At 41.3% G+C, this 17,824-nt stretch overlaps 1 protein-coding gene across 2 annotated transcripts in view; it reads right to left on the reverse strand.

Annotated features, from left to right (window-relative positions):
- The window catches only part of SMYD3 (SET and MYND domain containing 3), a 555,557-nt gene that overhangs the window by 12,724 nt on the left and 525,009 nt on the right, over window positions 1-17,824 (reverse strand). For both annotated transcript variants that reach the window (XM_019730893.3, XM_074316893.2), the window contains one exon: window positions 1,890-1,998. In XM_019730893.3, coding sequence (XP_019586452.1) covers window positions 1,890-1,998 — 109 coding nt within the window. The remainder of the gene's footprint in view (window positions 1-1,889; window positions 1,999-17,824) is intronic.

Genomic DNA, 17,824 nt, shown 5'->3' on the forward strand with positions numbered 1-17,824 from the left:
TATTCAGATTACTAAAAGCATTTTATCGAGACGTGTTGAATGAAAAGGAACAAACTAAACCTGGCTCGGCCTTGGTTTAACTTTAGACAAACTCTTCAATGTTTCCAAGCCCTTAGCTTCTTTAATTTTCAAATAGAAATGAAAATGCCTGGCCTATGACCTCATATGACTGTCATCTGCCATGAGGACCAGATCAGGTCATGTATGGATGAGCAGTAATATACTTTCCAGTTCCATGTAATCACAAAGGATTAATCTGATCACTTCTGAAACACCCACTGGCAGATGGCCCTGGGTTGGGTACATCATATACTTGGGAGATTTCCTCCATATTATTTTTCTGTCAAGACTTTCAACAGGAGACTCTCAGTAAGTACTTTCTGCCTATCTTATTTGACTTGCTGACAACTATTTGCCCAACGAGAAAGGAAAGTTTTACTTGAGACTGGAAGAGAAGGCTAGGCGTTCTCCCATCAGTCTGGGTAAAGATGTCAGACAAGGGGAAAAGAACAACTGAGTCGTCTGCCTTCTGGGACCCTGGTGTTCTTCCTGTTGCCTGCAGCTGATTTCAGTTAGAGATCAGGAAAAGGCAACATGGCTAGCAGTCAACAAAAACTAGCATTAGTGAATCTCATTTTTAAGAATCCCTTAGGCATTTGTCATTTTTCTCATCTAAATACGGGTAAGGACACGTTATGGGACCAGCTGGCCTCTGGACACCCCTTGAGAGATTCTGATACAGGACCCAGATCTCTCCACTGTAGGTTTTTTGCAGACAAGGGCATCATGGCCCAGAAGACCCCATTAAAGTGTCAGGTTCACTCTATGAAACCCTATCCACCAGGTCTCTGCATAAAAAGCCAGAGCCCGGACCAGAGGAGCACGTGAGCTCTCCTTTTGGAGGCCATAGTTTGGGTGAGAGGGAGCTCTGCCGGGGTGGAAAGAGAACCCTGGGCCCCAGGGGCAGAGGAGACTCATGGAGAGGGCAACAAATAAATGGCACTCTTGATTGATGTGTTCAACACTGACCCAGTTCTCCCATCTAGTTTCTCTGCACTTACTGCTAGCACGGTATTGACCCCCCACCCTTCCTCCGTCCTCCTTCCTCCAACAATGAATACTTGCTAAGTTCTAGGCACCTTGCATGGCGCTGCTGAGCGGGTTACAAAGATAACTGCAAAGACCTCCCAGTGTGCTGGGGGAGGAGGGGGCTTCAGGTATTCCCCTTACTGTGTGATAAGTGCGCTAGTGGCAAAGTGGACAAAGAGTGGTAGGCGAACAAGGAGAAAACAATATTTGAGCTGGGCCTTAAAGGACCAGTGGAGTTCTGCCAGGCCCAGGGGATGGGGATGGGGGTGGGGCATCTAAGGCAGCGAAAAGAGCTTTGCAAAGACCGTAGTGTGAGCAGTCAGGAGGTCCAGGCCCTGAGGAGGGGCCCAGTGCATACAGGCGGCTGTGTGAGGGCCGGAGGGCTGCAGCGGGCGGAGGCTGCAAAGGCGCCAGGGGCTGGCCTGACAAGCGGGGAATACGGACTGTGCCCTGTGGGCAGCGGGCGGGAGGCACGGGGAGGGGGGACCTGCCCACTGTTAGTGACAGCTGATGATGACACTGGCAGGAGTTCTGTGAGCTGGGTGATTTCACATCGGCACTTGAAAATCAACCATGGCAGGCGGATTTACACCACAGACGGGGGCAAACATCACAAATCAGTTCTTTTTTTCTAGAGACGGCTGTAAACATTTCTGGGCAGGTGTGCGTGCATACACGCGTGTGTGTGCAGCGCACCTGCAGACAGGTGTGTGTAGAGTTGCGACAAATCACAAGGAAGGGGCCTGGTAACAGCCAGAGACAGGTGTCCCAGGCAGGGTGACATGAGAGGCGGCACTCACCAGTCTCAAGTTCTTCATGGCCTGGGGAAACATGCCTTGATGTAACTGCAATTTGCCAACCTTCATGACCTGTACACCTCTGACGGGGTGGCTTCCGGGGAAGAAGATCCTGAAAGAAACCAAACACAGGCAGCGTCAGGAGCTCTCACGTGCAGTCGGCCCTTCATCAGGAGATCACGAAAGTGGGAGCCAACACTGGCTGTGACCGTGAGTGAGCTCCTGAGCGGAAATGAGCTCCGCTACCCGGGAGAGTGCAGTCCTGAAGGGAGAAGACGCAGTATCACCTCCTGCCCCCAGAAGGCCATTGCATTAGGGAAAATAAGAAAAATAGACTGGACTGGAAAGTCTCTAATGAACACTAAAGAAGAGAGCCAAGTTCGGACCTCTGCATTTATATTTGGGGGGCAGACAACGGGGAAAAGCCCAGGTGTTCCTCTTACACTCCAAGCTCTCCTCCGAAGCTCCAGCCCTCGGGCAGCCTTGGAACAGAAGGCGGCGTCCCCATATCTCTGTGTTCAGTAAATGAGAGGAAGCTTTCATGGCTCCCCATCTAGACAGCACCACACCCTCCTTGAAACTGCAAAGCCATTTGAATCTCAGCCGTGGAGTTTCTCACAGTTTACCTTTCTTACAGCCCCTTGTGTATTGATTGTGTCACCTCACTGAATTATAGAGCTTTTTATTCAGACAGCCCGTCTGTGTCTGCCGTGATGTCCTGCATGTGGGAAGAACTGGATACATATGTGACCTTTCCCACATATAACAGAATAGAGCAGGGTGGCGTAGTGGACCAAAGAATGAAAACTTAGGGCTATGTTTCAGACCTGGCATTACTTCAGTGTGATGGAACAAGAATTTATTATATTAGATTCAACAAAAGGTGTAGGGTTTGGCCTCTTTTGCCCTCCCACATCCGCTATTCTTAGAGCCTACTGAGCTCCTGCTGTATATATGGGATGGTTCCTGCAGCTTGGGGACACACGACACTGTACATAGATGAACATTTCCTTCAAGGCTCAATACTTTCATTAGACACACGACAAACATTCATACAGCAGTTTAAAAATATTACAACATAGAGCATGATTTAGAGCCCCAATGAGGCCTACCTTCGTACGCGGCAATGCTTAATTCGAATGTGTTGCACTCAACTAAGAAAATACAGCAGGAGTTATAAAGAGAGAGAGGTGACTGATGGTTGGTTGGACCAGTGAAGGTTTCCTGGAGGACAGAAATAGGACTTCAACTGGCTCCCAAGGACTGGGAAGGCTTGGCTGAGTGGGGAGAAGGAAGGGCATCCATTAGCACCAGTAAGGGCTCGCTCCAGAGAGCAGAGGGGTCTGCCCGTGGAGATCAGTCAGATGGCCCTAAGAGTCACGACGTAGGTAGGGCTTGCTGGGGACCAAGCACTCTTCTGACTGGCTTTCATTTATGAACTCCTGGAACCCACATTTACACTCTGCTGTGTGCTAGCGAGGAGGCAGATCTACTGGAGAGACACCTACGTTCTCTGGTAAGAATGCACTTACCTACTTACCTACAAACCGTTCTCTCTCCTTGAACCTCAGCTCTTCCCCCCCTGTGAAATGTGATATGGAAACTTTTCATTCATGCTCTTAAAAAAGTAGAAAGCAGTATTTGAGAACGAGGTATTTAAATCAACAGAGGGTTGGCCATTCTTTTTAAAGAACTGAAAAGGGAGGGGAGGGGGAACAAAGGAGACACCTGGGTCCTGGGTTTCTCCCCATCGCCTCAGTATGCCAAGAGATCAATCAGTTCACCTCACCCCTAGAGAACGAGCATCATTATCTACTTGTGTGGAAAAGATTTTAAGATCTCTAGACAAAAGGCTTAAGTACAGGACACCATTATCAGCAGGTAATTGCCCTGGACACTTTCTATGAAAAGCACACCTGGATTTGAGATTTTATTTTATTGCTATAAACGTGGCATAATTAAATTCAAAGGCCAAAAAGTAATTTTATACTAGTAATCACTCCACTAAGCGGAGGTCTGTCATGTTAGTCAGCAGAAGGAAAGAAGATCTTCGGTTCTATGATGACAGAGAAGGTGGTGCGTAACTGTGCCATGGCAGGTCCCTGCGCTGGTGGCTTTAAGCTATTGCAAAATGAAGCAGAGTGTAATAAGGAGAGGTGAGGGGGAAGCGTGTGAGGGGGACGTCCACACAAATATTCACGGAGCACTCTCACAGCCCGGCAGGGGAGCTGGTGGGTGCCTGGCCTGTCCCCGGAGACCTCCAGCCGACATATGGAATGTGAATCGTGATTACTTGCTGGAATAGCACCCCAAGGAAAACTGGAGCTGCTCACTCCTGCTGGGAGACGCTCCCCACTGAGGGCAGGCGCTTTCATCCACGTGACCACGTGTGACAGTCACGAGGAGAGAGGAGGGCCTGTAAGTCGTCTTCAGCTACATGGCTGACAAAACTCAAGTCCAGTCTGCGAACCTGAACCAGAGAAGGCACCAGGGAGGGGGTCCCTGACGACTAAAACAGGAGTGTGAGGAAGAAGGGGAGGGGGAGGTGTACCTACGAGATGCCAGGTTCTGGGCCCAGGGCTGCAGCGGACTCGGAAGTCCCAGGTGTGTCCCTGCCCTTGGCTAGATACAGTTTAGTTGCAGATGTGAGGCACATGAAATCACAAGACAGACAGGAGAGTGAGAGCTTCCAGACCACGACAGATGGGTGCTCCGGAAGCAGCCAAGAGCACAGTGATACGCGAGGTTTCTTGGAGTGGCACAGCTTGGGGTGACTCAGAAGGGAAGAGGTAAGGGACAAACATTGGGACATAGGAAGGGCCGGCACCTCTGCCAACGGCACAGGAAGCTGGATACAAAGAGCCAGGGAGTGCACTGGTCTGGCCGGCAGAGGAGGAGAGTGGAGAAGGGATGTGTTTGAGGCCAGGCTGAGCAGAGACATAAGCGCAAAGCTAGGAAGTTGAGACTTCTGCTTGTGGGCAGCCGGTAACTGCTGAAGAGAGCCACGAGTATTTCATCAGGATAGGAAACAAAGAAAACTGGAAAAGAGACCCTAGGGTAGAGAGACCTAGGCAGGAGGGCAGTAATGAGAACAGAAAAGAAGTGAAAAAAAAAAAAAAAAGTCATACAGTTCACAGAACATGGAGACCTCCTGTGGTCCAGCAGCGTCAGAGTTGACTCCAAGATTCAGAAATAGAAACGTTGCTGCCACAAAAAGTGCAAGCAAACTATATAATAACAAAGGCATTTGACAAGGCATTCAACTTGTTTGGGTGTGACAAATTTTCCTTTCCTAGGTACAAATGCTAGCAACCACATGCTCCAGAGTGCTAGGGTGCAAAAATTGCCTTTGGTGTTTCTGGGGTAAATAAATGCATAGGAAAGAATGTGTTTAAACAAGCAAAGAAAAGCAGCAGCACACATACGAGCTTTCCCTCAGACCTGTAAGCACCACGATCTTGCTGCCACATTTTACAAGGAGGCCGAGAGTCAGGGAACTGGACAGTTTCAAGTTAAAAGGATGCTGAGAAGAAAATACCCAGTGGCAGGACCTGTGCTGTTGGTCTCGCTGAGGTTTTCCTGCACGATGCAATGATTAATCCCATTGCTTCATTATGCGGAGCAGTTTTGGCATTTATAGCTTAGGAAAATCATTTATTGTTCAGGACTGTTGTTTTAGAACTGATGTAAAACACATTACTGAATTTAAAAGGGGAGCTTAAGTTGCCTATATAAACTGTAACCAAATAGTAAATAGCTCCAGTGTATGAATTTTAACTGATAAATGTGAAATGGGGATAGAGTTAGAAAATCATCATTTTTGTAACTCCTGAAGAAGTAACTGATCCAGGAAAAAAGTATCACTAGATGAAACCAGTAGATCAAAGCATGATGGAGAATTTTACAATGGACGAATTACGTTGTTACCCTCTGAACCCAATGATCAATCTTAACATCACTAAAGTGGGACAATCAGACATTACATGCTACCTGATTTGCCGCAATAGGAATTATTTTGCATGACCTAGAAGCATCCTTGGGGGAGGTGGGGGAAGGGGAAGAGGAAGAAGGGGGAGGGGAGAGGGAGAGAGGGAAGGGGGAGGAGGGGAACGAGAAGAGGGGAGCAGGGGGTTGGGGAAATGGAATTTAATTAAACCCATAAAGTTAAATTCCATTTTACAGGAAAAAAAAAAAAAAGCGATAGAGGAACAAATAAAAGCAACCAGTTAAATCCAAGATATGGGAAGTTTTATAGGACTTTGATGCAGGAGCTTCAATAGGTCAATGACATGAAAAGAAAATGACTGCGGGGAAGAACACTCTAGGTTGAAAGAGACTTAAGAGATACAACAACTAAATGTAACATGTAGACCTTGTTCATCTTAACTTAAACAAACAACTATAAAAACTATTTCTGAGACAACCTAGGAAATCTGAATATGAAATGCACTGGGGGTATGTATGTAAAAAAGTGTCCACATTTTTTCAGAGATACAGACTGAAGTGTGCATGGATATAATGATGGCATGTTTGAGATTTGATTGACATTTCTTCAGCAGAATTTCTCCTTCCAGCAATGGTGAATTAGCTTGTTTCAGACCAAACTCCTTGCTAGGAATGAGAAGAGCTAGACAAAATATTTTTTAAAATCTGTTTGATGGTATCGAAGGACCACTGAGGCCAAGAGGTCTTGAAGAGTCAGGATCACAGAAAGAACAGATGCTCAAGAAGGTGAGCTTTACATTTGTTGCTACTTTTCTCTTTGCTGATTTGAAAGTAAAGGCAGATAGGCTAAACACCCGAGCAGAGGGTTTGGCAGTCTCAAAGACACGGAGACAATCGTAGAGATTGGAGGTCAGGGCTCAAAAAGGAGAAGGAGCCCCAGTCAACACCCTGTCTCTCAGTCTGGACCCCCAGGGGGCTACAAGCTAGGAAAGTAAGCCAGAAACAGAGCAGCCCTCGTAGCGACTGGATCAGCTCGAACTCTGGTTGGATTAAAGTGATCTGTTCCAACCTTGACTACTAAGCAAAAGTACATTCTCTCTAAAAGAGCATATCATCCTGAACCTCAAATCATCTCTCCAATTTTTCTATCTGATGCCCTGCGTTCAGTAAAATTGTAAGTAGGCACACAAGAGACAACGAGTGTCTGAAAACCAAGAGAAAAACACAATGACATATACCTACAGGTACTCGAATAGTAAGGTTCTCACACATAGACTTTAAAATAACTAATAAGTATGTTTGAGTCTGAAATAAAAGAATTTTAGCAGAAAATTAAAAATTATATAAAAATAACAAAGAAAATTCTAGAACTGAAAAATAGAAAACGGAAATGAAGAACTCAATAGTTTAACATCAGATTTGTCCCAGCCAAAGAAAGAATCCGTGAGCTGGAAGGCATAGCAAAAGAATTATCAATTGTAAAACATGGAGCGACAATGAAATGGAAAATAAAGAGGCACATGCAGCTCACATATGTTCACTAGAATTTCAAATGAGAGAAGGGAGAGAATGGGACAGAAGCAATATATGAGCCATACTAGCTAAGAACTTTCAAAATTAATGAAAAGATAGCAAGTAACAGATTCAGAAATGTGAAAAACTGCAAAAAAGAATAAGAATTCAAAGGAAAAAGGAGGGGGAAGCTAAGATACAAAACCAAAAAAAATGTTGTAACATCTTGATAATTATTGAATCTGGACGTGAAAGTTCCTTATAATATTCTCTCTATTTTGGGGTGTTTGAGAGTTTTCATAATTAAAAAAGTAGGACACTGGGTTTTACATTTTCACCTTCAGAAATTATGGACTCTGATAGATAACAGCTTTAAGTGTCAGAAGATTTTAACATTTTACTGAATTCTAAGCCTTATACAGAAATAAAATGATACACACAATGGACTACGGTATGCAATGGTCTTCCACCCTATTTCAAGATGTCAGACAGTCACTCACTTGATAGTTACAATAATAGCAGATGTAGCAGAAGCTAACATTCAACATTAAGAAGCTTTGTTTTAGGTCTTAAATCAAGTGTAGAAAATCAGTGTTATACACCGGGGTAACTGGGACAAAGAAGCAAGAAAAGGCAGATAGAGTCAGCTAATGTTCCATAGGGTATGTTTAAGTTAAACCAGTTTTTTTTTAATTAAAGTTTATTGGGGTGACAATGGTTAGTAAAGTTACATAGATTTCAGGTGTACAATTCTGTAATACGTCATCTGTATATCACATTGTGTGTTCACCACCCAGAGTCAGTTCTCCTTCCATCACCATGTATCTGACCCCGTTTACCCTCATCTCCTACCCCCCACCCCCCTTACCCTCTGGTAACCACTAAACTATTGTCTGTGTTTATGAATTTTTGTTTCTTTGTTTCTCTTGTTCCTTTGTTGTTTTCCGTTTTATATCCCACGTATCAGTGAAATCATATGGTTCTCGACTTTTTCTGTGAGACTTATTTCGCTCAGCATAATAATCTCAAGATCCATCCACGCTGTCGCAAATGGCACTAATTTCATCTTTTCTCATGGCTGAATAGTGGTATTCCATTGTGTATATATACCAGATATTCTTTAATTTTTAAATTAATTAATTATTTTGTTTTAAGGAGGGCGCAGCTCACAGTGGCCCATGTGAAGATCGAACTGGCAACCTTGGTGTTATCAGCACTACGCTCTAACCAACTGAGCTAACCGGCCACCCCAATACCAGATCTTCTTTAAATATGATCCATTTTTGTTGTTCTTAGCTTTTTTAAAAAAAGAGATGCTAACTCTGGGAAACAAAACCAACAAAAGAAAAGACCATCCTGCTTAAGAAACCACTTCAGATCAAGGAGAACTACTTCTTACCATGACCTTACTTAATTCACACAGTTAGTCTGGAGAAGTGCTGTTCCCCAAGTAGGCTGAACATCTCCATCGCCTCTACTGCTAGGCTCTCTTGGTGACTGGAAGATCAGAGTGATGAATTCTCACTTATTTCCAAAAGGAAAAGATCCTGGGTTCCAGCCTAGACTGAACCTCAACTCCTGCTTTCTCTACGTATGTGTTATTGGTCCCACCTCACTGAGAGAGATGGGATCTGCCACCCCCCACACCATCTCCTGCCACATGAGTGTAAGAAAATAACATCCACAGTGCCTCTATAGCGCCCCCACATGTTACAACAGGGTTTTACAATGTTACAGTGAGATTTTATCTTATTGTAATGAGATTTTTCTTGGGTTTATTTTATCCCATAAAATGAGTAAGCAAGATCATTTCATTATACACAGAATACATTTCTCCTTCTTTTAATTTCCACCAAATACATCTTTCGTGCCAAAGGCAGGACTTTCTCACTCTCAGAACTTTGAGAATTTTTAGTTTATTTGTGCAGGACCCATTGTTAGAAAGAATCTCTAAACTGGATAATAAGAACAGAAGAGCTTTGCGTTTATTTTAAAGTTCACACGATTCAGGCTGAGAAGCAGCGGTTTTACAGTAGATGCATTAGAATGGAGAAGTCAGGTCATGTGGGTTCAAGACCAGGTTCATGTAAACACAAACGAGTATTGTTAAGTTCCCAGGGCTACTGAATGTATGGTAATTAGTTGCAATGCACCATTATATCCATATTAAGATAAACAATGGCAAAAAAAAAAAAAGACACCTGATTTTGTTGCAAAGTTAACAAAAAAATAGCCTAATAGCATCAAAATAGTTATTTTCTAACAGCCAAAAGACCCAATGCAAGTTGAATGTACAGCAACCCAAAGAGAAGCCTGGCAGAGACAGAAGATAAGGGATGAACGGTCAGGATTTGCCTTGTTAAGAAAAGACTTATGTTGCAGATAGGGTTAAGGGTTCCATTTTGAACCTAAAAGTTTGGGTTTTTATCTTTCTTTTTAAAAATTGAACTGAGAAGACATTGTCCATATCATACGTGTAACTTTCAAATTAAGTGTTTAATTACTTTCATTGAATGCTGGACTTGGGCGTGAATTTCCTCACTCCCTTGCCAGAGCTGCTCAGGCCCTGCTTGGCCTACTGGCAGTTTGCCTGGCAGCAGGGGGACCTCGTGGGCCTGTCCATGCAGCTGGCCCTGCCTACACCACGGTGGGAAGAACTGGTCAGAATCTCCTAGGCAGGCAGGACAATACGCCATTGTCTGCACATAACTTCCTTTTCTACTCCTATGGTGACAGTGCCATCCTTTGTCTGCCTTTGCCAGTCTCACATCTTGCAGCACTCTTTTGTCAGGGTGTGAAATATTTAATAATATTTTGAAAGATTTCCGAAAGGCCAGCCAGCATGACTGAATTATACTGTAACTGTAACTCAGTTATTATGTCTTTGACAAAAAAAATGGCAATGAGATTTCCATTACAAAAGTTGCAATTGTCCGGCATAAGGTCTACTTATCCACTTACATGGGTAATAAAAGACACTTCTGAAGGTCTGGATATACACTAAAAAGCCCCTAAGTGTCTGATACACACAGTCATATCATTCGAGAATCATGTTCCAGGACGAAAAATGTGAGCAGAAATTATAAAATTGATTTGGATAAATTGGTTTATTTATTTGAGCCTGTTAGTTCAAATTCACGAAAATTGATTTGCATGCTGTTTCTGGTAATATGGCAGGCTTGGTAGCCACACCAATCCTCTTACTGAAAACAATGTAGAATGCTAGATAAAATATTTTAAAAAGTAATAAACCGCTGGCAAGACAGTAAATAATTGTCAGGCCAAAATCTAAGTGAAGAGGGGCCCCTGAAAAATAAGTAGGACGGTAAAATTGCTATATGCCAGTATTCTATAGACTCTGGCTTTCCCTGCTTTTTGGAGCTGGGGGTGGGGGGAGGGCAGAAAAGCAAACCCGGTGTCGACCCAACATTATGTGGTCTAAAAGGGAATCCTCCCTTCTTGCCATTTATAGGAGACAGATTACATTCCAAAGGGTCACAGTAAGGCTGCCAGTCACAGTGCAAGCCAGAAGCCAGCCAGTAGAACGGTATCTTCAATATGCCTAGGAAAAATAATTCTTAGTCTAGTATTCCATATCCTCCAAATTAACTTGCATGAATCAGGATGGGGCGGCAGGTTGGCTCAGTTGGTTAGAGTGCAGTGCTCGTAACACCCAGGTTGCCGGTTCAATTCCCACATGGGCCAGTGAGCTGTGCCTTCCACAACTAGATTGAAAAAAAAATGACTTCACTTGGAGCTGATGGATCCTGGGAAAACACACTGTTCCCCAATATTCCCCAATAAATAAAAAAATTGAAAAATTAAAATGAAAAGAATCAGGATGGATAACTGAAGGGTTCAGGGTTACTTTTAGAGGTGATGAAAATATGCTAAAATTGACTGTGGTCAATATAGCTTCAAATATACAAAACACCACTGAATTGTACACTTTATTTATTTATTTATTTATTTATTTATTTATTTATTATTATTTTTTTCTTTTAAACCTAACCCTAACCCTATGAATTGTACGCTTTAAATGGGTAAATTGTATGGCATGTGAATTACATCTCAATCAAGCTGTTAAAAAATGAGATATTAGCCCCCCCTCCAAAAAATACTGAGGTATAAATCTAACAAGATATATAAAAGATCTTTATAAGAAAAACTATAAAACTCTGATAAATGAACTCAAAGAAGAACTAAATAAATAGAGAAATATCTATGTCTGTGGATAAGAAGTCTCAATATTGACAAGATGTCAGTTCTTCCCAACCTGATCTATAGATTCAAGGCAATACCAATCAAAAGCCTAACAAGTTATTCTGTGGATGTCAACAAATTGATCCTAAAGTTTATGTGGAGCATCAAAAGACCCCAAAGAGCCAACATAATACTGAAGGTGACTAACAAAGTTGGAAGACGGACACTACCTGACTTCAAGATTTACTATACAGTTATAGTAATCAAGACAGTGTGGTACTGGTGAAAGAACAGACAAATAGATCAATGGAACAGAATAGAGAGCTCTGAAAGACCCACATAAATATAGTCAACTGTTCTTTGACAAAGAAGCAAAAACAATACAATGGAGTAAAGGCAGTTTTTTCAACAAGTGGTTCTAGAACAACTGGACATCCTCATGCAAAAAAATGAATCTAGACACAGATCTTATACCCTTCAAAACAATGAACTAAAAATGGATCACAGACCTGAATGTAAAATGCAAACTATAAAACTCCTAGAAGATAACATAGGAGAAAACCTAGATGATCTTGGGTATGGTGATACTTTTTCAGATACAACATCAAAGACATGACCATGAAAGAAATAACTGATAAGCTAGACGTCATGAAAAACTTCTGGTCTGCAAAAGACAATGTCAAGAAAATGGGAAGATAAGCCATAGAATGGGAGAAAGAATTTACAAAAGACAAATCTGTAAAGGGTTATTATTCTAAATATACAAAGAACTCTTCAAACTCAACAATAAAAAAAACAACAACACCAATTTTAAAAATGGGCTAAAAAGCCTAATAGACACCTCACCAAAGAAAATATGCAGGTGGCAAATAAGCACATGAAAAGATGCTCCACATCACATGTGAAATGCAAATTAAAATAACATTGAAACACCATTACATACCTATTAAATAGCCAAGATCCAGAACACTGACAAAAACAAATGCTGGGCGAGGATGTGGAACAAGAATTCTCATTCATTGCTGGTGGGAATGCAAAATGGTACAGTCACTTTGGAAAACAATTTGTTGGTTTCTTATAAACCTAAACATACTGAACAAACCAAACCATAGGATCCAGGAACCGTGCTCCTTGGTAAGATCCACACAAAAACCTGCACACTGATACGTAAGCAGCTTTATCTACAATCGCCAAAACTTGGAAGTAACCAAGAAGTCCTTCAGCAGGTGATGGATAAATAAACTGTGGTACCTCCACACAATAGAATATTATTCAGCGCTTAAAAGAGATGACCTGTCAAGCCATAAAAAGGTATGGAGGAAGCCAATCTGAAAAGGCTACATTCAAACTATAAGACATTCTGGAAAAGGCAGAAAGTGGAAACAACAAAGTGATGAGTGGTTGCCAGGGTTTAGAGAGTTGGGGAGGGATGAATAGATGGAGCACAGAGGATGTTTAGGGCAGTGAAAATACTCTGATACCATAATGAGGGATACATGTCATTATACATTTGTCCAAACCCATGAAATATTCAACACCAAGAGTGAACCCTAATGTAAACTATGGACTTTGGGTGACTGTGATGTGTCAATGTAGCTTCATCAATTTTAACAAATGTACCACTCTGGGGAAAGGTGTTGATAATGGGGGAAGCTATATGCATGTGTGGGGAGTACATGGGAAATCTCTGTGTATTCCACTTAATTTTGCTGTGGACCTAAAACTGCTCTAAAAAAAAAGTCTTAATTTAAAAAAATGAGGACCAAATGAAGACATTTTGGCATCAAGAAAAACTGAGACTCTGTCACCAGATCGTCACAAAAGGAGTTTCTAAAGGATGCAGTTTTAGCAGAAGGAAAGTGAGCCAAGATGGAAGGTCTACGGTATAAGAAGGAATGAAGATAAAAGAAAATGCTTAATATGGGCAAATCTACGAATACTGACAAATTCAATAATAATTTTTAGGTTAAAAGTATGGTTAAAATATACAATAATCATAGCACACACTTCAGGAGGGAGGAAAATATGATCCAAGTATTCTAAGGTCCTATATTGAGGAAGAACAGAAAATGGTTACATGTATATTTACAATTCTTTTAACAGTTCATGTATGATTTACATACCTTTCAGAATGTATAATATATTTTAATAGTAAAATAGTCTTACAATTGATTTAATGTTCTGTTTTAATTTCTAGGTACCAAGCCAGTGTGTAAAGAACAATTAAGTTAATAGATAATTTAGGGATTTAATGATTTCAAAAAAGTGTTACATCAAGAAGGGAACACTGTGGTTTTAAAAATGTACATAACTTTCCCTTGTTTGGAAGGGAAAAAAATGAGATTTACAAAAATTAAAAACCAATAAAAAGCTGCATAATCTAGTTTTAAATAGAAGACGAAATAGTTTTCCGTCAATAAGCTCACCAAGTTGTGTGTCTCCGGCTACAATACAGTGTGTCTGCACCTAATACGGTGTTGTTGTTGACATATATTCCAGAAGTGTAACTGGTACTTTTACTGAAATCAGTTGATACTGGTGCCAAGCACTCAAGAGCCCACAGACCTTGAAGAAGGCGTTGCTCTCAGAGCACAGGTGCTGGGACGTGGTGCTGGGAAGCAGAGATGTTCTCTTCTCTGGTAATTTGCAAAGAAAAATGCAGCCTGGTAGGAAAGAGTAGCTGGCACTGCTCACATGCAGAATCGTGGACAAGTGAGTCTAAAGCAGGGGTTGGCAAACTGGCTCAACGGCCTAATTACACCTACAGCATGACTTCGAAAAGTTTTATCGACACAGTCACACCTCTTCCTTACATATTGTCTATGGCTGCTTTCATGCGACATCAGCAGAACTGAATAGTTGACTGTATGGCTTTGCAAAGCGTAAAATATTTACAGAAAAAGTTTGCTGACAGCTGGTCTATAGTAAAGGAATTTTTAGAAGTAAGAGGCTGGAGAGAGAAACTCATACGAACAATGCTCTATAGTGGAAAGCTATGAATATGTATTGGAAATGGGACGGTCTAGTTGTCTCTGTAACTAACAAGAATAATGATAATTATAATAAATAGAGCTCTTGTTACATATCAGGCACTAAGGACTGTATTTGTTTTAGCTCAGTTTATTCTAAAACAACCTTATGCAAGTAAACACTGGTAATGGTGATGTGAAGTGATCAGGAAGTCTTCTCTGAAAAACACAAGTATAAAACTGGACAAAATTACCAAAAGCAGCCACTTCAGGACATGAGAAATTGACCAAAGGTAGACAACAAATTGAGAAGTGTTTATTCTTGAAAATCAGCCAGAGCTCAGGGGAGGTAAAGAAGGAGTCTATCACCTACTTGCCTGGTGCTGTTCCTATACACCATCTGTCATGCGGGGTGGCACGCGGGGTGGCAGGCGGGATCTCTGCTCCCGCTCCCCACATAGGAACGCAGGATATGGTGAGGCCAAAAAGGAACACCCACGGAGCCATAGATAGGGGCGTCATACCACTATATTCTCGCTGGCGGCATCCGCCTCTCTGCAATCCGTAATCCACACTCTGCCCTTGCTAGCCCCCGTTTGCTGCTAGCGTAGCCACTGCAGTTATATTAGTGGCCAATGGCTCACTGGTTACAGCTGACGGCCAACTAGCCACAGCTGATGGCCATCCAGTCACAGTTGATAGCCATTTACTACCTGAGCCAGCACCTTTCCACGTGAGGCCGAGAGCCTGGAAACTGCACTCCTGGCCCTGTCCCCACACCACCCCTACCTGAATGAGCCATAGAAGGGCCAAGACAAACGCTCTAACTCACCTGGGAAACGGAGAAATTGCAGGGACTTAAGGGAGATACAGGAGAGTCTGGCAAAATGTCAAAGCCGAGGGAGATTTGAGAACTGGCTACCGCTTTGAATGGAGTCAGCTTCCCACACACAGTGGAAGCTGGAAGGCTTAGCAGTTCATGGTGTTGGAGCAACACCTCTGCCCACATCATAGGCTGACCAGAAGCTATGCAGATACAGGGAAGACCCTAGGAAGCTAGGCTAGGAAAAAGAAAAAGAAAAAAAAAGAAAACTGAGCAAAGATATTATTAATAAGCTGCACTGCACACTCCACAGTTTACATCCAGGCAAGTTACAAAAACAACACACAGCAAAATAGCCCCCAACAATCTTCAGACAATAAAACAGAATCCAGAGCTAATATATTATTTTAAATGTTCAGTTTTCAAAAAAAAAAATAAAAAAAAAAATCATTAGACACGCTGTGGTAGGGAGAAAAATGGCCCCCAAAGAAACCCACAACTCAATCTCCAGAGCCTATGAATATGCTACCTGACACAGAAGAAAGAACTTTGCACATATGATGAAGGTTAAAAACCTTGAGATGGGGAGAGCAGGCTGGATTATACAGTTGGGACCAATCTAATCACGTGAATCCTTAAAAGCAGAGCCATTTCCAGCTGTGGTAGGGAAAGTTATGTGATGACGGAAGCAAGGTCAGAGAGATTTTATGTTGTTGGCTTTGAAGAATCAGGAAGGGAACCATGAACCAAGGAATGTGAGCAGCCTCTAAAATCTGGGAAAGGTAAGGAAGCACGTTCTCCCACAAACCCTCCAGGAAGGAGTGTAGCCCTAACGGCACCTTGATTTTTAGCCCAGTGAGACTTGTATTACGCTTCTGACCAACAGAGCTGTAAGATAAATTTGTATTGTTTTCAGCTACTAAGTTTGTGATAATTTGTTATAGCAGCAAAAGAAAACATATGTAAAAAAACCAGAAAGTAGAAACCATACTTAGGAACAAAGCTGTCAAAAGAAACTGACTCTAAGTGGGCCCAGATTGTTAGGTTTACAAGACAAAATCATTAGAGCAGCTATTATAAATAGTTTCAAGGAATTAAAGTAAAAGTAAATTATGTTCAAAGAATTAAAGAAAAATAGTTTTAAAAAAAAGAGGGGGGATTCTAGATGGAGGAATAAAAACTAGAAAAAAGAACCAAATGTGAGTTTTAGAGTTGAAATAAAAATTCACTAGAAGGATTCAACAACAGATTAATTATGACAAGAGAAATAATCAGTAAAGTGGGAGACAGATCAATAGAAATATCAAATCTTGAGAACGGGTAGAAAAACAATTGAAGATAAATGAACAGAACCCTCAAGTACTTATGGACAAAGTCAGATGTTTCAATGTATATGTAATGGCTATCCCAGAATGAGAGTGGAAAGAGACAGTAAAAATAGTTGAATAAATAATGTCCAAAACTTTCCTACATTTATTTAACATCAAAACAAAACATTAGCCTGTAGATCCAAAAGCTCAAGTATCTCTAAGTAGGATAAATGCAAAGAAAATCTCACCTAGATGCATAACGGTCAATCGGCTCAAAGTCCGAAAGAAAATCTTGAAAACAGCAAGAGAAAAATAACTCGTCACATGCAGGGAAACAGCTAGTTTCTTACCACAAACAATGGAGACAGAAGACAGGAGAATAACAATGCTGAAAGAAACAAACAGTCAACCAAAAAAAAATCTATATTTAGAGAAACTATCCTTCAAAAGTGAAGGTGAATGTAGTAAAGATGTCAGTTCTCCTCGGATTGATCTAAAGTGCAATAAAAATCCCAACATATTTGCAGACAGATAAGCTGGTTTTAAAATGTATATGGAAATTCAGAGACACTAGAATAGTCTAAACAATTCTGAAAAAGAATAAAATTGCAGGACTCAACCCAATTTTAAGATTTACTAAGAACCACTGTAATTGAGACAGTGTGGTATTAACTAAGAGATAGACACATAGAAAAATGGAACACAATAGACATTCCAAAAATAGAACTACATAAATATGGCCAATTTGTTTTGGACAAAGACACAAAAACAATGAAATGGAGTAAGGGTAGTTTTTTCAACCATTCATAGAAAGAAAACATGAACCTCGACTTGAACTTCACACCTTATATAAAGACCCACTGAGCCCATTAACTCAAAATGGATTATCAATCTAAATATAAAATGTAAAAGAATTAAACTTTTAGAAAAAGACATAGGAGAAAATCTTCATGATTTTGTTAGACAAAGATTTCTTATGTATGATACCAAAAGCATGATCCATAAAAGTAAAAATTGACAAACTGGATTTCACAAAAAATTAAAAGCATTTGCTAATAGTATAAGAGATATGATCAGGATAATGAGAAACAAGCTACAGACTGGGTGAAATTATTTATAAAATATACGTTTAAGAATTCTTTCTAGGGGGATCGAATATATGGTGATGAAAGGAGA

The sequence above is a fragment of the Rhinolophus sinicus genome, chromosome 6, assembly GCF_057876585.1.
Source record: "Rhinolophus sinicus isolate RSI-liver-muscle chromosome 6, RSI-T2T, whole genome shotgun sequence".
Classification (NCBI taxonomy): domain Eukaryota; kingdom Metazoa; phylum Chordata; class Mammalia; order Chiroptera; family Rhinolophidae; genus Rhinolophus; species Rhinolophus sinicus.